This window comes from Chionomys nivalis (genome assembly GCF_950005125.1).
Source record: "Chionomys nivalis chromosome 23 unlocalized genomic scaffold, mChiNiv1.1 SUPER_23_unloc_1, whole genome shotgun sequence".
NCBI classification, from domain to species: Eukaryota; Metazoa; Chordata; class Mammalia; order Rodentia; family Cricetidae; genus Chionomys; species Chionomys nivalis.
The window spans coordinates 964,502-988,528 of NW_026646869.1; the positions used below are offsets into that span (position 1 = coordinate 964,502).

A 24,027-nucleotide genomic window follows, 5' to 3' on the forward strand; every position below is an offset into this window, starting at 1 on the left:
GCTCAGGCTTGGGTAGGGTGGAGGCTGGAGTCAGCAACTGGTGTCAAGGGAGGACTGGGTGCCCAGAGGTGGGAGCCAGTTTGAGACCAAGGGTCCCAAGGCGGGGAAGGACGGACCGAGGGGCTGTTAGGAGCTTTAGGAAGAGAGGGGAAGAGGGTGAAGGGGTTGCTTCAGTTTTCAGTAGTCAGGAATATGGGGTGAGAACCTGCTGGGTGGTCCTGGGTGCTGGGGTAAGGGACGATAGGTTCTGGGAATGGGAACCCAGGTCCTAGAAGTTGGAAGTAGGCTCAAGGACTGTTGGAGGTCTCAGGAGCTGATAAGTGTTCTGAAGACCCTGGTATTGGGAATACAGGATGAGGGTGATGAGGGTGACAGACCTGCTGGGTTCTCAGAGTGGTTAGGGACCCCAGGACATGGGACACTAGTGAGGAGGGTTGTAGACGGGAGTCCCGGAGGGAGTGTAGCTAGCTCCCTTGGCATAGAAGGCCGTGGAGGGCCCAGGCATATCTGAGATATTCCCTGACTTGGGTCATTTCCCATAACATGAGCCTTGCTTAGGCTTTAGCTCTGTCTCAGGAAGACACATTGTCTCATACTGGGGTCTGGTCTGTCAACCGCCACTCATGGGACAACCTTCTTAGAACAGGGCCTTCTCTCACCCCAGGGGGGCGCTGCCGGAGGAGGACCACCTCTTCTCCGAGGGCCGAGGACCACCTATTCTCCGAGGGCCGAGGACCACCTATTCTCCGAGGGCCGAGGACCAGCGTTCACCTCTGGGAGATAGAATCCTCGTCTGCCTGCCCTCCTCTCCCGCTCCCCGACACCTCTAGCCTCCTTTTGGGTCCTCTTTATCCGCCTCTTCTGTTCTCTACAGGTGATTGGCTGCACCCAAGTCCCGCCCTTTCTTTTCCACCTATCCGAACTGACTAGAGGATGGGCGTGGCCTTGGCCGACGTTGGGCGGGTCGCCGTTGGCCGGGCGCGCTCGAGGGCCCGACCAGCCCCAGCCTCCGAACTTGTCGCACCCGCTCCGCCTCTCTCTTTGAAATAGCGGGCCGGGTGACGCTTCTTTGGTGCGTGCGCATACCTAAACACAGATTAGCAGTAAAGCCTGCGTAATTGAGATAAAGGCTCTTTAAAAAAAAAAAAAAATGGTTTCAAAGACCCAGGTTCTGCGCATGCGTCTGTTTGCTGAAGACTATCCTCTGGGCCCAGGATCTCTTCGTGCACATGCGCAGAAGACTCAATGACAGTCGCGCGTCGGCTAAGGTGAGGGAAGGGTGGGGGATTGCATGATCCAGGGAGGACGGCCCAGCACCCGCTATTAACTTTAACTGGTTTCTCAACACTCCCGAGATTCACCTCGCTGTCAAAGCTCCGTAGAAACCACCTGTACCACTACAGAGCCCCTGAGCCTGCAAAATGTTCCAAACTACGACCTCTGCCCCTAGTCTGTAACCCACCTAAATGTGCAGTGTAAAAGGAACCGGACAAGAAAGCTAAGATAGAGACTGTCCCCCGCAAGGGCGGGGTGCATGGAGGTACTGCCTCCAACTGACCTTTGACACCCCCTCATTTGCTTATGTTTAGGCTCTGGGAAAGGGGGCTGGGGCCATGTTGCATGTGACCTGGGGGTCCAAGGTCCGAGTATGGTCCCTGGTGCCTGCCCTTCTTGGGACTCCCCGGGCTCTGTCGTCCCTGGCGAACAAGATGGGGGTGTACCGAAAGATGTGGAATCCCACGGAGCCCCGCGACTGGGCCCAGCAGTACCGCGAGCGCTTCATTCCATTCTCCAAGGAGCAGCTGCTCCGCCTCCTGATACAGGTACTGCCCACCAGTGGTCTAAGAGCCTGGGGACTACAATTTCCAGCCGACCTTGCGACTGCACCACTATACCTGCTATTGAGGCCTGCTCTAGCGCATCCTGGGAGTTGTAGTTCCTTGTCCCTTAGCATGTCAGTGGTTGCCAGAAGAGTTAGAATGCAGGGGCAAGAGCTCCAAGATGAGCTGCCTAATGAACTCCAGACCCGGGCTTCTTCCGGGCTTTAAACAGGCACTCTGAGACCTGAGGTTTTCCCTTGAAATAGATTTAACTGTCCTCCTCATCATTACTTTCTACTATGTAATAAAATCGTACCTTCAAATCTATAATAATAATTATTATCACACTTTGAGTTCTTACTCTGTGGCCCAGGGCTACATGGTTGTCATGTATAGAACCATCAGAACAACTCAATAAGAAAGACCACCATCATCCCATTTTACAGGTGAGTTAAAAGCAGAGCAATGACTCACATTGGGCTGACTCTCCGAGTGAGTGCCTTACCTCACCCCTGATGTACTAAGAGTCTGAGCTCTCAGCCCGCCATCACTGTCAGATCTACCACTGCTGAGACGATCTTACTCTGAGTTACTTATTGATCGCCTGCCATGTATACCAAGTCCTATGCTAGACTATATACCCGTGCACATAGCGCACATATGGTCTCATTAAAATTTCCCATAGTTGGGCTGGGAATATGGCTTATTAATTAAGAGCATTTGTTACTCTGCGGGAGACCCAGGATCTGCTTCTAGCACCCACGTGGTAGTTCACAGTCATGCATTGCTCTAGTTCCAGGGGATTCAGTGCCCTCTTCTGATGGCTGTTGGCACTAGGCATATACGTGGTGTCACGTACATACATACAGTCAAAACACATATGCACAAAAAATAAATAAATTCTCCATAGCCATCTGCTCACAAGGAAACTGAAGCTCAGGCAGGTTTGGACATTTGTCTGGATAATGGCTATCTTCATGTGGCACTCTGGAGCCAGGTGGACCTATCATGACCCTCTGCAAATGGCTTCACTGAGCCTGTTTCCCCCTTTGAAAAACTGGGGTTCTAACTCCACTCACCCTCTCTCTTCTCTGGGGGATGATTCTGTCAAGAAAGAGCACCTGCCACACGGCACACATTCTGGGAATGTTTAACATTAGTGCGGAGCAGGTGCCCAGCCTCGGGCTCTCCCTATGCGATGTATACTGCGGCTGTATAATTGGTCCAGAGTTCCCATCCTGTGTGTGGGTTACCATGAGAGGTAACCTTCTCTGGAGGAAGAGGAAAGAAGCCTAACGAGGTTTTCTTCTGGCTACCAGGAGTTCCACTCTAGCCCAGCAGAGAGAGCGGCTTTGGAGGCATTCTCAATTCACGTGGACTTCTGTACCCTGTTTCACTACCATCAACTCCTGGCCAGGCTGCAGGTCTGTCATGTCTTGTCATGCATGTTTGTTCTTTGTCTGTTTAGTACTTAGTACATGCTTGGAGCCTAGTTCTCTTTTAAGTTCTGAGGATAGACCAGGACAGATGTAGCCATATGCTCATGGAGTTGGCACTTCAGATGGGGAGCCAGAAAATAAAATGAGTGTAAAATATGAAGTCTGGGTTCAGGATCTGCAGGGAGAAGGAACTTTCTTTCCCTCCTCCTCCTCCTCCTCCTCCTCCTCCTCCTCCTCCTCCTCCTCCTCCTCCTCTTCTTCTTCTTCTTCTTCTTCTCTCTCTCTCTCCAATCTCTCCCTTTCTTCCTCTCCCTCTCTCCCTCTCTCTGAGATAGTGTCTTACTCTGCAGACTAGGATCCAGGATGCTCTTGAACTCACAGAGACCCACCTGCTTCTGCTTCCTTTGTGCTGGCTGGCATTAGAGGTGTGTGTGGCAGTATGCCTGGAGGAAGTTAGTTATCTGAGCAGCTTGTTGGCCTGTGGAGGATGACAGGAAGACTCTGCAGTGAAGAAGCTTTGGAAGGATGTGATGATACTGAGACTCAGAGGATTAGTGTTTTACATCAGGATATGGTAACAAAAATGCAATCTGTTGGCTGTTTTACACATTAGTGTTTGAGCTCTAAATATCAACTCAAGGCATCCAGGATCTAGGACCTAATGAGGCTGTGTTTTGGTTTTTTGAGACAGGGTTTCTCTGTAGCTTTGGAGCCTGTCCTGGAACTAGCTCTTGTAGACCAGGCTTGAACTCACAGAGATCCGCCTGCCTCTGCCTCCCGAGTGCTAGGATTAAAGGCATGCGCCACCACCGCCCAGCACGAGGTTATTTCTTCATTCACACCTGTTGCTCTCGGCCTCGTCCTCACACATGGGAGGATTGAGCAAGAACTCTGTGGTCTCTCATAAGGATCTCCGTGAGAGCCCTGGCCTCACCACCTCAGTCTAACCTGCCAATGTCACATCTTGGCCTGGAGGCCGACCCTTTTTCTCTAGCTCGTCCATAGATTAGACAGAGCTGATAGTTTAGGTGCAGCCATACTTACAGTGACAGCAAAGGCCGCTTGAAGCCATCAAGGCTGCAGGCCAACCAGACGATCACTATGAAGGGCATCCCTGTATCCCTAGGTTAGGGATCCTTCTCACCAGCTGGTGAGGGGCCAAATTTTCTTGAGATGGTTGAGGTTGGGACCCCATAGTTGATTTCACATTCCAGCCTCGGGCTGCCCCCCTCTTCCTTGAACAACAACACTTCTGAGCCCCGCGTGCACTGTGTCTGGCTGCAGCCCGCTCTGCTACTGCTAGCCCCATTTGTACAGACAAAAAGCCAGGCTCAGGGAGGATCTAGGAATGTTCAAGTTCGCAGGGATCACAAGTACTGGATCAGTCCCAGATCTCCTCACCCGCCACCGCCACCGTGTTCTGTCACTGGGGCACATGTGGCTTCTAGAGGTAGAATTAGTTCTTTTTCAAAATATGTTGCTATGTAAAATTTACTGTCCTTCCCTCTCTTCCCCCTTCCTCTGAGTCGGGAGGTCTCACTATGTAGCCCTGACTGGCCTTGAGCTCACAGATCTCCCAGCCTCTGCCTCCTGAGTGCTGTCGTGAAAGGAGTGGACCACCATGCCTGACCTTGCTATGTAAATGTTTGAGTACACAGAGATGCAGAGTAGAATGTGAGCATACCATTATTGGTGGGGCAGATTTCCTGGTCAGGAGCAAAGAGGTAGAGGTGCCTTAGGTTGGTGCTATGCACACTCCCCCACCCCAAAACAAAGAAGTTTCTGAGGAGGGTTTTGCACAGGGGAACTGGACCTATGGTCAGTGTGAGCAGGCACCTCTAGTGGTCTCTTAGTAGAAAGTGTGGTAAAGGCATACTGAAGTCCTGCAACCACAGCCCCAGTCATTGGTCCAGTGCCCCAGCCTGTTTGGACAGTCAGTCCCCAGAACATGGGAAGTGGAGTTGGGATGGGGGAACCTTGCAGGTGCAGATACTGCTGGCCTCGGGTCTGTGTCACCAGCTGTGTGCTCAGATCAGGCCTAGACATGGTTAGGTCCTGGGTCTACTTTGAACATAGTGCGTTCAGGACTGCTTTATGCTGGGACATGGGCCAGTGAGAAGAGTCCAGGACAACCCAGGGTGTGCCCTTCTCACTGAGGAAGGGAGGATGGTGAGTGGGCAGCGTTTGGGTGCTGCCGGGGGTAGCCTGAAGCTGCAAGGACTGGATCAGCTCTGGGCTGCGCATCAGGACACAGGTGGGAGGCCCCAGGACGTGGGTTACCACCAGATAGCCATTGCCTTTTGTTCTTTAGCAACGTGAGGCTCCCCTGAGCCTGGAGATAGGCGCTGAGTGGGAATGGTGGGGACAGACAAGAATCAGAGCCCCTTGTGAGTGTAGAGGACTGGTCTGTGTAGCTACTGAGGCTGGCTGTGACTCTCCATGGAGGTCAGTATGCAGATTCTGAAGTGGTAGCCTGGCAAGATACACTGTTGTAGCAACTGACCTCATGTGGTTTTTAAGTTTAAACTTGCAGGGACCAAGTCTGGCAGTGCACTCCTATAACCCCAGCATTGGGAGGTAGAAGATCAGGGTTCAAGGTCAGACTTGGATACATAAATGTGTTTCAAAAAAGCAAGCAGCACCAATGACTCAGCTTCTAAGGGATGGGGAAACTATCGCATCTAATTAGGGTGTGGCTACCTGGGGCCCAAGTAGAAATACTGGGAGATCCAGGTGCGCCCCCCTCTCTCCCTGTGTGGTGCCCACCGGACATATAGGACGTCGGACCTCCCACTCTTGTAGCGTGTTTCCCCTTTTCAACTATTAAAGTATAACTGTTATTCTTGAGCTGGTCTGGTTATCTATCGTACAGACCTAATTCCCAACATAAGGGTGCTTGCCACTAAGTCTGATGACCTGAATTTGGTCCCTGGAATGCACATGGTGGACGGAGAGAACCAACTCCTTCAAGTTATCCTTTGACTTTCACACCTGTGTGGTGCTGTGTGTTATATATGTGCACACATACAGGCTGGAGAGATGGACGGCTCAGTGCTTTAGAGCACGCGCTGCTTTTCCAGAGGCCCCTTTGGTTCCTAGCACTCACATCAGGTGACTCATAACCACCCGTGACTGCAGCACCTGGGAGCCAATGCCTTCCTCTGGCTTCACAGTAAACACACATGCATAGTTAGAAGAAAAATAAATCTTAAAAATTATGTAATAAAGTAAAACTTGTTTCTCAAAAGCTCCATCGTGGCTATTGAGGTGATTCAGCAGGTGAAAGTTCTTGCCATGCAAGCCTGATGCCCTCGGTTCCAGCCCCAGCACCCATGTCAAGGTGGAAACAAACACACCAGTATTACATGCAAGTTTTGTACGGCCTTACAGGTGTATGATTCTGCTTCCCAACGACAATGGAAACCTTGCCAGGGCTTTATTTATTTATTGAGGTGTGGTCTCATTGGTAGCCCACGCTGGCCTCAGATCCACAAATGCACAATCCTCCTGCCTCAGCCTCCCAAGCACTAAAGGGCTTTTGTAAGTAAGTGGCAGATCTGGGTCCATAGCTCAGTCCCACATCTGTACCCAAGGATGACAGTGGTCCCATTTTCACATGCTGGAAATGTGCCTCCAACCTGCTTCGAGAATAACAGAAACATGTGCAGGATTTCCGTTTGCCCTTTCCGTCCTTCGCTGAGATGTCACAGCAGTGTGAGAGAGTGAGCTGGCTGCAGGGCCCAGTAAGGTCTTGAGACCATCCAGATGGGGAGGCCAGCCCAGGACTCAAGCAAAGTTGGCCACAGACCACATCCTCAGATGCCCAGAAGGACCTTGAAGGATTGCATGGCTGGGACTGAAGCTGCATCCTTAGAAGATGAGGATGACGATGAGGGGAGGGGCTGTATCCTTCAGGCTTCGCCACAGCCAGGTTCTCCTCTGACAGCTTTAAGGTAGACACCTAGGCATGGCGCATGGCCTGATGCGCCTCCTCCCCATGTTCCTTTTCTCCCTTCTCCCTGCCTCCCTGCTCACTGCTTTCCCTATTTACTCCTCCTCATGAGTCGCTGTCCAGCACAGACATGCTTTCCCCAGTTCACTGTACCCACCCGCAATGTAGATCTAACCACCACGAGCTTCCCATTTGTCTTTGCTTGTTTGTTTTAATTTTTTAAGATTTATTTTATATGTATGAATACTTGGTCTACATGTATGTATGTGTACCACATGCAGGCCTGGTACCCACAGATATCAGAAAAAGACATCAGACACCCTGGGATACCTGCTCAGAGATTGTTCTGATACCCTGAGACCCCGTGTCCCTCAGTTGTGGGCTGGGTTCCACTTCCCTCCAAGGCAAGTCACACTGTTTGGGACCAGATAGGCTGGCAGCTGTGATTCTCCCTCATCTTCCCCCACCCCCAGAGGGTTGGGGGTGGTTTCAGTACAGAAGATGTGGGGGGCTAGGGCAGATTTGAGGGGCTCCTAAAAAAGATTCACCTTTCATTCCCAATTCAGTGGAAAGCTGTGAGGCGAGGCTTTGCGTTAGCTTTACGTGGGGAGAGCCCATAGGTAAACGGAAGCCTCAGCTGGGAGTGGAGGGGTCAGGAGAGATGGGGTTCAGTGTGTGGAATCAGGAATTGAATATGGGGTGATGATAGGAGGGAGCCTGCAGATGAAGTATCCTGGGAGGGGAGTGCTGGGGGGCTGGAAGTGACAGGCTGGCATGTCTAGAACCAGGTGGGACATCTTGGGGAGGGAAGGAAGAGTGGCCATTTTGATGGCATGTTGGGCTGCAGCAGTGTGAGGTCCTGATGGGGTGTTGGCACTAGTTAGTGCACAGGCTCAGCTGTACACACAGATCCTATACAGGGTTGTAGAGGCAGGGAGTCCTGTGGGGCCCTGGGACAAACAATTCCTTCCATGTTACTGACCCCTGTGATCTGCTGAAAGTGTCTGTTTTTCTTTGTTCTTTTAAATATTTTTGCTATGCTGGGACCCAGGTTGCTGAGCCACACCCCAAAACCTCAACAGGGGATTCTAGGCAAGTTTTCTACCATGAACTTTATCAGAAGCCTCTTCCTTCCTTCCCTTCCTTCCTGTCTTTTCTTCTTTCTTTCTTTCTTTCTTTCTTTCTTTCTTTCTTTCTTTCTTTCTTTCTTTCTTTCTTTCTTTCTTTCTTTCTTCCTTGTCTTTCGAGACAGGGTTACTCTGTAGCTCTGTAGACTAGGCTGGCCTTGAACTCACAGAGGTCTGCCTGCCTTCACCACCTGAGTGCTGGGATTAGAAGCGTGCGCCACCACCACTTGGCCTCTTTCATTCATTTTTGAGACAGGATATTGCTAAGTTGCCCAAGCTGGCTTTGAGCTTTCCCTGTTCTTGCTTCTTCTTTAGAAGATGGGAAGACAGGCCTTGGCACAAGGTCCAGATTATGTTATCTTTTTTTTTTTTTAAATCATATCAGGGAGGTTAGCAGGTACAGCCATGGGAGGGGATGTGGGGGAGACCTGGGAAAGCATTTACTTTCCTCACTATCCTGGAGGCAGGTGCCGTCCAAACCACATTGTGCTGGGCCACACCAGGCAGGCCTGGGATGCTGGGAGCTCTTTGGGGGTTTCTGAGAAAGGCAGGGAAGAAGCAGAAACTTGGAACTGTACATGATGAGACCTTCTGCAGGCTTGGCGTGGTGGGCTGTGCGTGGTCTGGTGCCTCCGAGGAAATGGCCCCTGTGGGAGGACTGGAGGCATGTAGGCAGCTTTCGACCAACCGATCACCTTGCCCACCTCAGACACACTTCTGGCTGGGCCTCTGCTGCTGCTGGGATGGCCGTGCCTTCCACAGCCTGCGAGGTTTCATTCTGACAGAGTCTTTCGACAGCCCAGGCTCACTCGTATGTTAATCTCCTGAGCGCTGGGATGACAGTGTATCCCACCATGCTTAGCCAATACCTCTCCCAGCCCTCTTCTTCAAGGATTCTCCAGCCAAAGTACGGGAGGCCCAGTGCCCTAATGTACAAATTTTAAAGCACTCATAGTTCATCAGGCCACGTAGGGTTTGAGGCTTGCCCAACAAGTAGGAGTAGAAGTTCACGGGGCAGCTGTCACCTCCATTCAGTCCCTCCATGTGCCCTCGCCCTGGGCGGCTGGGAGGTTGCTCTCCACCTGGCAGTCCGGCCTCCTGCAGCTGCCTGGGAGGAGGAGAGATGCACTCGAGGCAGACCTAAGAAGGAAGCTGGCGATGTGGGTGAGCTTGTCCGCACAATGTTTTATTGTTTTTTTTTGTTTTGTTTTGTTTTTCTTTTTTTTTTAACATTTATCTATTTATTATGTATACAATAGTCTGTCTGTGTGTATGTCTGCAGGCCAGAAGAGGGCACCAGACCTCATTATAGATGGTTGTGAGCCACCATGTGGTTGCCGGGAATTGAACTCAGGACCTTTGGAAGAGCAGGCAATGCTCTTAACCTCTGAGCCATCTCTCCAGCCTGTTTTGTTTTTCGAGACAAGGTTGCTTTTTGTTTTGAAACAGGGTTCTCACTATGTTGCAGTGGCTAACCTGGAACTCTTTATGTAGGCCATGCTGGGCTTTAACTCACAGAGATCAACTTGAGTCTGCCTCCCAAGTGCTGGGATTAAAGATGTGCACACCGCCGCATCCAGCTGCACAGTGTTTTAGGTGTGTGTGGCAGGGTAACACTCTCTCTTGGAAGAGAGCATAGCACACCGAGCTCTGGGCTTCCCCAGGCCCCAGGGTCCATATCCCTGTGTTGTAACCTCCCTGTTTTTCCTGTTGTCTCCCCTCAGGCCTTGTATGACCCCATCAACCCTGACAGGGAGACCCTGGACCAGCCATCCCTTTCTGATCCCCAGCGTCTGTCCAGTGAGAAGGATGTGCTCCAGGCTCTGAAGCCCCTGCTGGCCCAGGCCAACTTCTCTGCACTCTCTGAAGATGCCCTGGCCTACGCACTTGTCGTCCATCACCCTCAGGATGAGGTCCAGGTACCTGTCCCCAGAGGAGCCATGTTTTCTTACCTAGAGAAAGCACCCCTCTTCCCCAGCCACTTTGGTCCTCAGTCGGGAACGGGTTATCAGATGAGGGTCTTGGCCAGGTGCGGTGCTGCCACCTGACAGTTCTGTGGTAAACAGTGTAAAGCTCATTCCGTGGGCTGGAGAGATGACACTTGTTGCTCTTGCTGAGGACCCAGGGTCTGCTCCCCGCACCCACATAGCCTCTTACAGCTGTCTGTGATTCAGTTCCAGGAGACCCAGCACCTTTTCTGGCCTTTCAGGTGGGCACCAGGCATGCCTGCAGTGCACTTACATACGTGAAGACCAAACACCTGTACATATAAAATAAAAATAAAACTTAAAAAATTTCATAGGCTGGTGTGGTGGTACACACTTTTAATCCCAGCCCGTGGAAGGCAGAGGCAGGTGGGCCTCTGAGAGTTGGAGCTCAGCCTGGTCTACAGAGTGAGTTCCAGGCCAGTCTTGACTATATAGTGAAACCCTGTCTCAATGCACCAAACAATAACAATCAAAAAACCTCTCTGTCTTCCCTTCTATAAAGTCAGCAAAGGTGAAGAAATACTAAAATCTTCCAGTTCTACATTTTAGAGAACTTTAAACTGTATTTTTTCTAGACATACTCTGTCATATTTTAGGATGTGATCTGGGCGGTGGGACATGGTTTAAGTGACGATGTCTTGTCTTTGTAGTTGCTTCATAAACGGAAACTTTTAAAACCAGTGCTGTCGTAGATTCTAAGCAGTTTCTTGTGTGCAGCCCCAACCCTATGCAATGTACAACATGGACCATGCACGACTCCCTTACCTACACACTGCATGTTCAGCAACAGAAGGCAGGCTCCATTTCTGGGTCGGATGTGTATGCTGGCACCCTGCCCTTAACACCCGGCTCATGTTCAGCTACCTCTGCTTCCTTTTTCCCCCTTGGCAGGTGACAATAAATTTGGATCAGTATATCTACATGCAGTTCTGGGCCCTGGGCCAGAGAGTTGGGCAGATGCCCCACATGTCCAGTGTGGGCTCCAAACGTGACTTCTTCAGAAAGTTGCCCCCTGTGGAGAGGTGAGGAGGCCCTTGTTCCCCAGTTGCAGCAAAGGGGAGCAAGGTTTGAGTTGAGAGGGGATGATAAGTCAGTGTCTGGCTTTGGTGTCTTTGGCCAGGGAGAAGTCCGGAAATGGGAGGTATGATTGTCAGAATGCAGCCTTTTCTTCCCAAGAGGAAGTGTGAACTACTGTCTCTAGAGGAAGAGTAGGGGAGGCCAGTCATCTCCATTTTCCAGATGAGGAAAACTGAGGGCCAGAGAGGGGAGGCCACATCCCGAAGAAGTGGCACAGCCATGCTCTGGTCCAATAAGAATATAAAGTGACCGCCCTCCGTGGCTGAACGTGTGATCTGCTTCTGACTCCTTGTGATTAAGTAGCTTTCTAAAGGCCATATAGCATGGAGACATGGAGTTTTAGGTGTGTATCAGTCAGAGCTGATTATATGTGTGTGTGTGCATATATATAATAAGTCATGTATATAATGATCTGTTAGACTGGCTTTCAGGCTGTGGTCAGGGTAGTCCAATCATGGCTGCCTCATGATGGGAAGGGTAAGAATCCAGTGTTTGTTCAGTCATGGAGGTTTCTGGAGAGCTGCTGAGGAACCCTGAAGTTAGTCCTAACCCAGGAATGAGTTTGCCAGTGGGAGTGAGAGCAGGCAGGCAGCAAGCAGAAGCCTCCTTTCTCCTGCCCCTTTATTTATTTGTTCTGAGACATGGTCTCCCCTTATGTTGCTCTGACTGGCCTGGAACTCCCTATGTAGACCAGGCTAGCCTCAAACTCAGAATATCTGTCTGCCTCTGCCTACTGAGAGCTGAAATCAAACGTGTGCACCACTGAGCTTGGGGTGGGATGGAGCATCGGATTCCCCTCTGAATGCTCCCCAGAGTGCTGTGAACGGGCAGTTGGGGGTTCTGAGGCTGTCATTATTGGGAGGAAACTGAGTGCTTCCCAGAGGTAGCTCTGCTGCCTGAGAAATTGTTTTTTAAAAAAGTTTATTAGTTTTTATGCATACAGTCTTCTGCCTACATGTATGTCTAGAGGCCAGACAGGTGAGCCAGCTCACATTACAGATGGCTGTGGGCCTCCCTTGTGGTTGCTGGGAACTAAGAAATTCTTAAAGAGACCTCGACTCAAATAAAGATGGAACTCTTTTTCTTTTTTAAATTATCACTATTTTATTTCTAAAAATAAATATTTGCTATGTATCAGGATTGCATTGTATGGTTTAAAGATTATAATTTAATTAATCGGTTATTTCTGAGTCAGGGTAGCTGGAACTTCCTATATAAAGCCTCATCTGCCCATCCCTACTGGGATAGAAGGATGAGCCACCACTCCTGGCTTTTATTTTTAAATTACATGCCTGTGGAGTGTTGTGTGTGTAAATGCATGTATGGGGGTGTCCATGGAGGCCAAAGGAGGGTGTCAGATTCCCTGAAGCTGGAGTAATGGGCTGCCAACTGCCAGACCTGAGTGCTGGGAAACAAACTCCTAGCTCGGGTCCTCTGCAAAAGCAGCTGGTGCTCCCGCGGGACAGCCAGGGCAGCCGTGAGAAGCTAAGTCTAGGCAGATCACCCAAAGAAAGTTCTTTACTTCCAGCCGTTATCACCTGCCAGAGTAGGACTCGGCCAAATTTAATAAGAGGCCTGAGTCTCAGTAGTTTACCCTGAGGCAATCAATACCTGGTTACAGGAGGAACCACAGCTGAGATTACCTGACCTCCACCCAAGATCACACCATTCAAAGGAAATGCCTGGCATTCTAACTGCTATAGATGGGAACACCTGCCAAAACACATTCACCAGGACACCCCTAGACAAATGTCAGTCAGTCAAGAGTCCTGAACCTCAGAAGCCCCTCACCCCCACCTTTACTGCTATAAAACCCTATTTTAATTGAGCTCGGGGCTCTCCATTTATTCCAATACATTGGACACACCAAGAGACCGAGTTTGCCTTAGCCGTGGTGTCTTATCACAGCAATGAAACAGTAACTTAGACAGGTGTCTTTGCGTTGTCCCTGTGTATACCAGAGTAAATAAATAAAATTTATTTTAAAATTAAATTAAGATTAAAATAAAGGCTCTTTGCTTTTACATACGGGACTTGGTCTCCTTGTTGGCTTTTGCGGGGACTTTGCGGATTTGGGCATAACACTCCTAACCACTGAGTCATCCCTCCGGCCTCGTGAGTCAGTGTGGAAACCGAATTGGAATTAAGATCTTAGGACTGAAGAGATGGCCCAGTGGTTAAGAGCAAACACCTGGGTAGGATTCCCAGGAAACACGACAATCTTCTGTGACTCCAGTGTTGGGATTTGATGCTTCTGTGTCACTGCACACGTGATGTGCATGACATCATACAGACAACACACACACAGAAAATGTTAAAAGTGAATCTCTTTAAAAAAGTGTAGGGCTGAGGACATGGCTCACTGGATTAAAAATGTTTGCCAGGTAAAATGACATTCCAAAACCCACATGAAGCCAGGTGTGGAAGCATGAAGCACCTCAGTGCCCAGAGGGAAGGTGCACACAGGAGACCCCCCCGAAACTCGAAGGGCAGTCACTCTGGTATACCCAGTGACAACGCAAAGACACCAGTTTCACAGGGTTGGCCCAAGCTCATGGTGGCGGGGAGTACAGGCGGCTGTGGTGCTGGAGAAGCAGCAGAGAGCTTCCATCCTGATCCACAGACAGGCAGCAGGCAGAGAGAGGCTCATAGGGCCTGCTGTGGGCTTTTGAAACCTCAAAACCCATCCCAAGTGACTTCCTCCAACAAGACCATGCCTCCTCTTCCTCCTAAGTCTCAAATAGTGCCACTCCCTGGTAACTAAGCATTCAAATACATGAACCTATGGGGGCCATTCTCATCCAAACCATCAGAGCACCCTGTCTCCCTGTCTCCCTCACACCTGCCTGCCCCCTCTCCCTGTCTCCCTCACACCTGCCTTCCCCCCTCTCCCTGTCTCCTTCACACCTGCCTGTCCCCCTCTCCCTGTCTCCCTCACACCTGCCTGTCCCCTCTCTCCCTGTCTCCCTCACACCTGCCCCCTCTCTCCCTGTCTCCCTCACACCTGCCCCCTTTCTCCCTGTCTCCCTCACACCTGCCCCCTCTCTCCCTGTCTCCCTCACACCTGCCTTCCCCCCTCTCCCTGTCTCCTTCACACCTGCCTGTCCCCCTCTCCCTGTCTCCCTCACACCTGCCTGTCCCCTCTCTCCCTGTCTCCCTCACACCTGCCCCCTCTCTCCCTGTCTCCCTCACACCTGCCCCCTCTCTCCCTGTCTCCCTCACACCTGCCCCCTTTCTCCCTGTCTCCCTCACACCTGCCCCCCTCTCCCTATCTCCCTCACACCTGCCACCTCTCTCCCTGTCTCCCTCACACCTGCCCCCTCTCTCCCTGTCTCCCTCACACCTGCCTGTCCCCTCTCTCCCTGTCTCCCTCACACCTGCCTGTCCCCTCTCTTCCTGTCTCCCTCACACCTGCCCCTCTCTCCCTGTCTCCCTCACACCTGCCCCCTCTCTCCCTGTCTCCCTCACACCTGCTCCCCTCTCCCTGTCTCCCTCACACCTGCCCCCCTCTCCCTATCTCCCTCACACCTGCCCCCTCTCCCTATCTCCCTCACACCTGCCTGCCCCCCTGTCCCTGTCTCCCTCACACCTGCCTGCCCCCTCTCCCTGTCTCCCTCACACCAGTTCTATCTATGTCCCTCATGGGAGCCTCCTGGTTTCTGTCTTTACCCTGTAAGCTGCCCTGTCTGTCACCCCGCTGCCTGTCAGAACCTCTGTCTGCCACATTGCATGTGACTCTACAGTACCAGCTGCTCACCTCTACCTGGGTGTCTTTCTTTCTCTGGGTCTCTGTCCCTCTTTTCTAAGTCTCTCTCTCCTCACCCCACTTCATGTGCCTTCGTTTCAGCCCACCCCACATTTTCAGAAGACAGGAGTCCTCCACCCCATACTGTACCCCGCTTCCTCAGGCTGCCCCAGGGCCTCTCAGCCTCCACCCCCAGTTTCTGGGTTCCTCTGCTGCCTCCTCTTCTCCTTCCCCTTGAGGGAACCTCAAGATCTGGCCCAGCCATCTCCGGATTCCCTTGTCCCCACACACATAGAGCAATGGGTTGAGGAAGCAAGTAGATCACAGCAGAGTGAGCCCCAGAGGTCTCAGCAACACCCACATATCCCTCAACTGCAGGCCGGACCCCCACATGTCCAGGGACTTGAGCAGCAGCAGAAGGTGGACAGGCTGGCTGCAGTGCCCCCTGGAGAACCTCCCCGAGACTCCATCCAGCTGCAGCTGCTTCTGATAACCCCAGTGGCACCCCAAACCCAGAAACTAGCTGATCCAGCGCAGGGTTCCAGGCCGAGGGGTCCTGGCCGTGCCTGGAGGATTCCAGAGTTGTCCTGTTGAGAGGGTCACTCCAGCCGTTTCAGTTCCTCAAAGTTCCCAGGGTTCTCCCAGCCAGGCCCAGCAGAAGGATCCAGAACCCACCAGCCCAGATAACTATTTGGCAAACTATATAATGACCCAGTGCCCAGGATGGTTGGAGCAAGGAGGTACAGTAGTCAACGGCCATATGAGTCAGCAGCCAGACATTGGCACTGAAAGTCAAGAAGGCCAGATGTGGATCCAGGTGGCCCAGAGGCCGGCACCTGTGGAACCAAATGAAGCTGAGAGGTAGAAGCCCCAAGAAGATGATGTCAGGTATGAGCTAGTGACAGACAGAAGAACAGGAAGAAGAGATTCTCCAGCCTAGGCCAGCAGGCTGTGACTAGCCGTGTCCAGGAGGTAAGAAACAACTACCACCAGAGAGTAGAGGAGAAAGAGAATCACTCAGGCAGGTATAGAGTTCCCAGAGGTGCTGGCTGCTGCATCTCCACAGGGTCCTCCATGGCTGTATGGGGCTGGAGGGTCAAACGAAGCCTCCACATCAGAGCACACTGTCCCAAGCCTCTCAGACCCGCACCTCAGGGACGGTTCCAGCCCCCAAATCCCAGTGTCATCTTCTCTTCCTTTGTTCCTGTGACCTCCCACAAGGTCATCTTGACAAATCATGCCTTCATCACCCTGACCCAGCTCACCCTGCCCTCCAATGACCCCTCAGTTTGTCCTGATTTGCAGGGCTGACCTCCGTCTGCACCCTCCCCTGTCCTGTCTATGTTTTCCATTGTTCCTGTGAGAAGTCCCAGTCCCTGAGTCCTTCCCCTTTTCAATACGCCCCCTGCTGTCTGACCCTCACTCCCCAGACCCTCCCCTTCACTCCTACCACATCCCTCCATTCTGAAGAACACAGTTGCTTCAAGGTCCACATCCTAGCCCATCAGTATGAAAAGCCCCACCAAGGCCATGAGGAGGACTCAGGACTTGGACCTCGTCTCATTCCTCAGTCCTCTAAGTATTGGGTGTCAGCTCAGAATTTTGACTCGGGTCCTATTACCACTTACTCTAGATCCCCTCATGCCCTGAGCTTACCGGTCATTGGGTGTGGGGGTCTTCGGGTCAGTGTCACCAGTGAGCAGGTGTGGGGGTCTCCAGGTCAGTGTCGCCGGTCAGTGGGTGTGGGGGGTCTCCGGGTCAGTGTCACCAGTGAGCAGGTGTGGGGGGTCTCCGGGTCAGTGTCGCCGGTCAGTGGGTGTGGGGGTCTCCGGGTCAGTGTCACCAGTGAGTGGGTGTGGGGGTCTCCGGGTCAGTGTCACCAGTGAGCAGGTGTGGGGGGTCTCCGGGTCAGTGTCGCCGGTCAGTGGGTGTGGGGGTCTCCGGGTCAGTGTCACCAGTGAGCAGGTGTGGGGGGTCTCCGGGTCAGTGTCGCCGGTCAGTGGGTGTGGGGGTCTCCGGGTCAGTGTCACCAGTGAGTGGGTGTGGGGGTCTCCGGGTCAGTGTTACCAATGAGCGGGTGTGGGGGTCTCCGGATCAGTGTGACCGGTCAGTGGGTGTGGGGTGTCTCTGGGTCAGTGTGACCAGTGAGTGGGTGTGGGGTGTCTCTGAACACCCAAACAGCAGCTGTTGTTCTGGTCTTCTCTTGACCCAAAGTTTAAATGGGTGGTGAGCTCTCAAAACAGGGACTCAGGCCTGCCTGGAATCCAGAGAGGCCACCCGGTAAGACTGAGTCTGAGCCTCGGTTCCCCACTCTGAGAATGGAAGGAATAGCTTGTTTATCTGAGTACCCCCAGGTAGGGTCAGAGCCCCTTGGGGTCTGTGTGTTGAGACTTTACCTACCTCAGCAGCCTCCTGGTCATCACTTCCCTTCCTCCTGCACTGTAGTACCTAGAACAAGCCACACACTTCACACACACACACAAACACACACGTCTATGCACCGTGTGTGCAATGCCTGTGGAGGCAAAAAAATATGGCAGACCCCTAGAATCGGAGTTACAGAAGTTTATGAGCCACCATGTGGGAGCTTGGAACTGAACCTGGGTCCCAGGGCTTAGTGACACAGGCCTGCAATTCCAGAATTTGGGAGGTACAGACAGGAGGATCAGAAGTTCAAGGTCATCCTCACCTATATAGCATCTCTGAGGCCAGCCTGAGCTATATAAGACCCTGTGCTAAAAAGGAAGGAAGGAGGGAGGGAGGGAGGGAGGGAGGGGGGGGAGGGAGGGAGGGAGGGGGGGGAGGGAGGGAGGGAAGGAAGGAAGGGAGGGAGGGAGGGAGGGAGGGAGGAAGGAAGGAAGGAAGGAAGGAAGGAAGGAAGGAAGGAAGGAAGGAAGGAAGGAAGGAAGGAAGGAAGGATGGCTTAGCAGGTGAAGATAGTTGTCCCAGGACCTAACAGTCTGAATTGGATCCTGGGAAACCACAAGCTGTCCTCCCACCGACACACAAACACCACGTGATTTTACACACACACTCCCAGTAGATAAATAAATGCAATTTTTAAGTTTAAATTTTGATTTTATATTTATAAGTGTTTTGCCTGCTTGTATTTCCCCTAAAAAGGGGAGGCCTGGAGGGCATTGGGTAGGCTACGGGGGGGGGGGGGGGGGGGGGGGGTGCGATAGTGGTGTTGGAGAAGAGGAAGTAGGTTAAACCAGGCTTTGTCTTGGGGTTGCTGTGGGAAGTGGGGGAGGGGACAAGGAAGGAGATGGGGTATAGAATTGAGCCGCAGTCAGCTCCCACCTTAGCCCTGCACTAACCTGCTCTCTGCCCATCAACTGCTCTGGGCTCTCCAGCCAAAGGCTGCCTCCTCTGCCCCTAGATCCAGCCCTGTCTCCTCCTGTTCTGCTCACCCACTCATGGGCCCTAGAGGCACCTTTTTGCCTTCCAGTCCTCTCTGCTCACAGACCTCACACAACCACCCCCCCACACCCATGAGACAAATCCCACCCCAACCCTGTTCCTCCCACCCCCACATCCCTGTCTGTCCTTCCTGGCCCAGCCACTGCTCAGACACAGGATGAGAAAACGCAGACAGGCTACGAGGGAACAGCCATAGCCGTGCTCCTGTTCTCAGAGCAGATTCCACATTGGGTGGGGAGATGTCAGGGACCAAGAGCTTGTGACAACTCTTTCCCACCAGGGGTGACAGACTGTCTCCTCTGGCTGAGAAGATAAAAACAGCCCAGACTGGGGGCTCTGCCTCCCCTGCCACCTCCTGGGAGAGACGCACAGGAGGTGTTAAAGGGTAAAGCCTCCTTCCAAAGGACAGGTCTGTGTACCTACCGTGTGCTTGCGAGAAAGGAGAATGAGAGAAGTCAGGGGCTCTCCAGCCCAGCAATGGGCCTGCTGTGTGATACTAACTCCTCCTCTAGCTGCCAGGCTCTTCCTCGTGAATATTAGCACCATCCTAAGATATTGGCTCCTCCCTGATTGTCCACTGTCTACCTGACAGGTGTCCTATGAACTTGATTCTGTGTATTAATGGAGTCACACCCTCCTCGCTATGTGACCCTCAGTAAGCAAGTGACTTAATCTCTCTGCTAACCACCCTCCTCCGTGACAAGAGGGTCCAGGTGCTCGCTCCACAGCTTACAGGCACACAGACGGCTGCCTGGGGCCGGGACTCAGGATGCAGTGAGCATCTCTGAGCATCATTGTCTGACAAAGGAGTCATCTTCTTATGGGGATCTCGTTAGAGATGTTCGGGTCCACTGACAAAGGGCAGCAGACCCAGGAAGGTCCCTGTGACTTCTGCAACCACAGAGAGGAGTCATCAGGAAGCCTGCTCAGAATCCTACTCTCCCTTCCAGAGGAAGGGAGGTCCAAGACTAGCAGGTGGCTGGGCAGAAGGGACCCATGGGATACAAGGAAGTGGGAACAGTGGGAAGTGAGGGGGTGGGGACAGTGGGAAGTGAGGGGGTGGGGACAGTGGGAAGTGAGGGGGTGGGGACAGTGGGAAGTGAGGGGGTGGGGACAGTGGGAAGTGAGGGGGTGGGGACAGTGGGAACTGAGGGGGTGGGGACAGTGGGAACTAAGGGAGTGGGAACAGTGTGAACTGAGGGGGTAGAGACTGAAGGGTGGTAACAGTGGGAACTGAGGGGGTGGGAACTGAGGGAGTGGGAACAGTGGGAACTAAAGGTGTGGGGACTGTGGGAACTGAGGGGGGTGGGGACAGTGGGAACTGAGGGGGTGGGGACAGTGGGAACTGAGGGAGTCAAGGAAATGGGAACTTTGGGAAATGAGAGAACCCTAGGAGTGGACTATGGGACTTAAGGAAAACATGGGAATTGTGGGAAGTAAGAGAACCCTGGGAAAGAACCGGTGGGTGTCAAACCATACTGGAATCACCCTGTGACCTGGATCCCAGGAGCTGCCCCCATAGCAGCCTTGTCTCATTTCCCCATCCACTCTCCCTTTCAGCTTTGGTGGACATATATTAGGCACTGAGAAGCAGAGCTACAGGAGGTCCATCAGGGTGCTGGGGGTGGGGTACGCACCTAATCCCAGCACTTCAGAGGTGGTTCAAGGCTAGCCACAGTCACAGAGTGAGGTTGAGGCTAGCCTGAACTATATGAGACCCTGTCCCAAGGAGAGAGCGATGAAGACACTAAGGAAGGCGTGTGAACAGGAACAACAATGGCTGCTCTCACCATAGAATTGGCTTCTCCCCGAGAATCTGTCCCCTCCCTAGTGCCTATCAATGTCTCCTCTCAACTTGTCTTGCATTTATCCTCTGATTCTTTTTCTTGCTTCTTGAACCATTTGCTAATTTCCTTTTGGACCTTGTTTTTCTCCTCCTGAGATTTAAATCTACAGATCTTCCTCTGTGTATAACCTTGATGTTCCTGAATGAAGTGTGGCTTTTGCTTGTGTATCCCTAGAGCACAGAAATTCTTTCAAAGGGCACTCTCCAGTGTTTAAGGAGGTCAGAGTTCTTTCCCTTTTCTTAAAAAAAGAAATTTACTTTTATGAGGAAAAAAAAACATCATGGTTGTTTTGCCTGTAAGCCCCTTAAGGCATGGGAGTAGCCAACTTCACCCCCACACACACTCCTGAGGACTTCCCAACCTGCTAGGCCCTGCTCCCCAGAACACTCTAGCAGGGGGACACAGCCCTCACGATGCAGGTAAACAAGCTCCACCCTACAGAGTACAAGGCCCAAGATCAGGCCACAAAATCCCACCAATGCCAGGCCACCCTGAAAAGCTCTGCCCACGCCCCCAAGAAACCCTATGTAAAGCCTGCCTCCCACTCAGTTCTTTGTCGCTTCTCTCCCATGCAGAGGCAGAGGCAGAGGCAGCCACCCACCCTCCTGTGTTTTTACCAATAACGGCTTGTGTGAGGTTTGCTGTGCTGTGTGACTGTGATATTTCTTGGCTCCCAACTGCCAGGATACCTTTCCCCTCATGTGTGTCTGTGTGCTGTGTGCCCACAGTGCCCTCACAGAAACCAGAAGAGGGTGTTGGAGCTCCCGGAACTGGAGTTACAGATGTAAGCTGCCATGTTGGCTTGGGGTCAAACTGGAGCCCTCTGGAAGAGCAGGCAGTAACTCTTGACCATTGTACTGTCTCTCTTGTCCTTTGTTTCTATGTGACTGTGTCTGTGGGGTATGTGCATTTGAGAGCATTGTCTACAGAGGTCAGGAGAGGGCGTCAGAGCACCTGCAGCTGGAGTTCCAGGCAGCCGAGAGCCTCCTGGGGTGACAGCACGGTGAGGTTGTGGCTGTTCAGCTGAAATGTCCCTGTTCTCAGTACTTGAGGCTGAGGATTCCCAGATAAATATGATCCACACTTACGCAGGCTTTCAGGGGGTTCAGGAAATTCCCTGAAATGGACTATCTTGTCATCTTGTTTAGTTTTTCTTTCCTGTTTCTCCTTTGTTTTGCTTTTTTGTTTAAGTTTTTAAATCAGCAGATAGTAATTACACCCAATAGTAAGTTTTATTATGACGCGTTCTTTCGTGTTTATAATGTAATGTTTAATCATATTCATCCCCCTTTCTTTCTCCTGTCCTCCCACTGCTACTGAACGTTTTCCTTTTTTCCTGCTAGTCCCTGTTGTGTGACATTATTCCTGGGGAGATACAAACATCTAGTCACCTAAACGGAACTGAAGACAGACCAAAGAACGGGTGCCACCAAAGTCCATCTTGATGAACCGATGAGATTTAGAAATTATGTACAGGGATGTCGGGGACCTCTGAGTGCCAGCCTCAGTGTCCCCTCGGGGTTCAGAAGAGTCACAGCAAGCACAGTTCTTCCATATGAGATGAAAATGAACTCTCCACTACATACTGTTTCATATCAGCTTCTTTATTCCTGTCCTGCTGGTCCTATTCTGTAAAGTTTTCAGTTTATACCCACACACAAAACAAAGGCAATTCTGTAAGCTTGCACACCCTTTATCTTTGAAGGTCCCAATGTGATCTATGTCCTTTATATCTGACTCCTTTCCTGACTGCATGTCCCGCCAAACGGAAGGTAGTTGCTGGGAGGTGGTTTCTGATGTGTCCTAGGGAACGAAGCAGAGATTAGACTGTGGGAACCAAAGTTATTGACTATGTGACTAAATTTCCCACTGGAGATCCCACAGAGTGTGTGGGGGTGACCCAATATACCACTACATGGGAAAGAGTTGTGTCCAATAAGTATACTCTGCTGAATCTTGCACCCAGGAAGAGCGCTCATGGCTTCACAAGAGATCCACTGTGAGAATCAGTCAATGTGCAAAAGGTGGTGGCCCAGCACCTTGCACATTGGGTTTGCCTCATCAGAACGCATTTGCTCTGGTGGGTCAGCCCTTCTGCTCTATCAGCTGGAATCACACTGTATGATTCCTACAGACCGCAGCACTGGGTTATGGGTGAAGGGTAAATACAGAAGCAGAGATGTCTCAAAGACAGCTTACTTTGGCCAAAGCCCATCCCAGCACAGGTGACAGCTCACAAAATCTGGGACTCTGAGTACAAAGGTCTGGGTTTTGGAAACTGTGAGTTCCAATTTGAGGATTAGGAATGCCGTATAACTAAAATATTCTCCAAATGCATTGTTTGCTGCTGGCAGGGTGGCACCCCCCCCCCATATTCAGGAAGATGATGCAGGAGAACCACAAGCTGAAGGCCAGCATAGACTACATGGTGAAACATCTCTCAAAAACAAAAGGAAATTAGGGAGATGTCTCAGTGGATAAGAGTGCTCAGTTTGCAGTCAAGAGACTGGAGTTTAAATCCACATTTCCTGTGTCAAAAAGCAGATCTGGGGGATGGGGTGGATGGGGTAAGGGGAGATGGGGAGAGAAAAGTGAGAAGGGGAGGATGGGAGAACTTGGGGAATGGATGGTTGGGATAAAGGAGGGTGGGATATGGGAGCAGGGAAGTATATATCTTAATTAAGGAGCATTTTAGGGTTGGCAAGAGACTTGAATCTAGAGGGCTCCAGGTGCCCAGGGCATTGTCCCCAGTTAGTTCCTTGGGCAGCTGAGGAGAGGGAACATGAAATGAACCTATCCTATAGCCATACTGATGAATATTTTGCATATCACCATAGAACCTTCATCTGGCGATGGATGGAGATAGAGACAGAGACCCACATTGGAGCACCGGACTGAGCTCCCAAGGTCCAAATGAGGAGCAGAAGAGGGAGAACATGAGCAAGGGAAGTCAGGACCGCGAGGGTGCACCCACCCACTGAGACAGTGGGGCTGATCTATTGAGAGCTCACCAAGGCCAGCTGGACTGGGACTGAAAAAGCATGAGATAAAACCGGACTCTCTGAACATGGTGGGCAATGAGGGCTGATGAGAAGTCAAGGACAATGGCACTGGGTTTTTTTTTGTTGTTTTGTTTTGGTTTTTTTGTTTGGTTTTTCGAGACAGGGTTTCTCTGTGGCTTTGGAGCCTGTCCTGAACTAGCTCTGTAGACCAGGCTGGTCTCGAACTCACAGAGATCCGCCTGCCTCTGCCTCCCAAGTGCTGGGATTAAAGGTGTGCGCCACCATCGCCCGGCCATGATACTGGGTTTTGATCCTACTTCATGTTCTGGCTTTGTGGGAGCCTAGCCAGTTTGGATGTTCACCTTCCTAGACGTGGATGGAGGGGGGAGGACCTTGGACTTTCCACAGGGCAGGGACCCTGACTGCTCTTCGGACTGGAGAGGGAGGGAGAGAGGGAGTGGGGGGAGGGGGAGAGGAGTGGGAGGAGGGGAGGGAAATGGGAGGCTGGGAGGAGGCGGAAATTTTTTTTTCAATAAAAAATAAAAAAAATTAAAAAAAAAAAAGAAGCAGGCATAGCCAAACATGCTCATACAACCCCAGCGCTGGG

The 24,027-nt window shown here is 51.7% G+C and overlaps 1 protein-coding gene and 1 pseudogene across 1 annotated transcript; one reads left to right on the forward strand and one right to left on the reverse strand.

Annotated features, from left to right (window-relative positions):
- Positions 1-966: 966 nt before the first annotated feature.
- On the forward strand, positions 967-23,345 carry LOC130868973 (transmembrane protein 143-like). Its single transcript, XM_057761050.1, has 6 exons — positions 967-1,268; positions 1,590-1,823; positions 3,140-3,244; positions 10,063-10,257; positions 11,218-11,348; positions 23,256-23,345. The coding sequence occupies exons 1-6, from the start codon at positions 1,230-1,232 to the stop codon at positions 23,314-23,316; spliced, it is 765 nt and encodes a 254-aa protein (XP_057617033.1). The 5' UTR covers positions 967-1,229; the 3' UTR covers positions 23,317-23,345.
- On the reverse strand, positions 15,222-16,224 carry LOC130868966 (uncharacterized; annotated as a pseudogene).
- Positions 23,346-24,027: the final 682 nt, after the last annotated feature.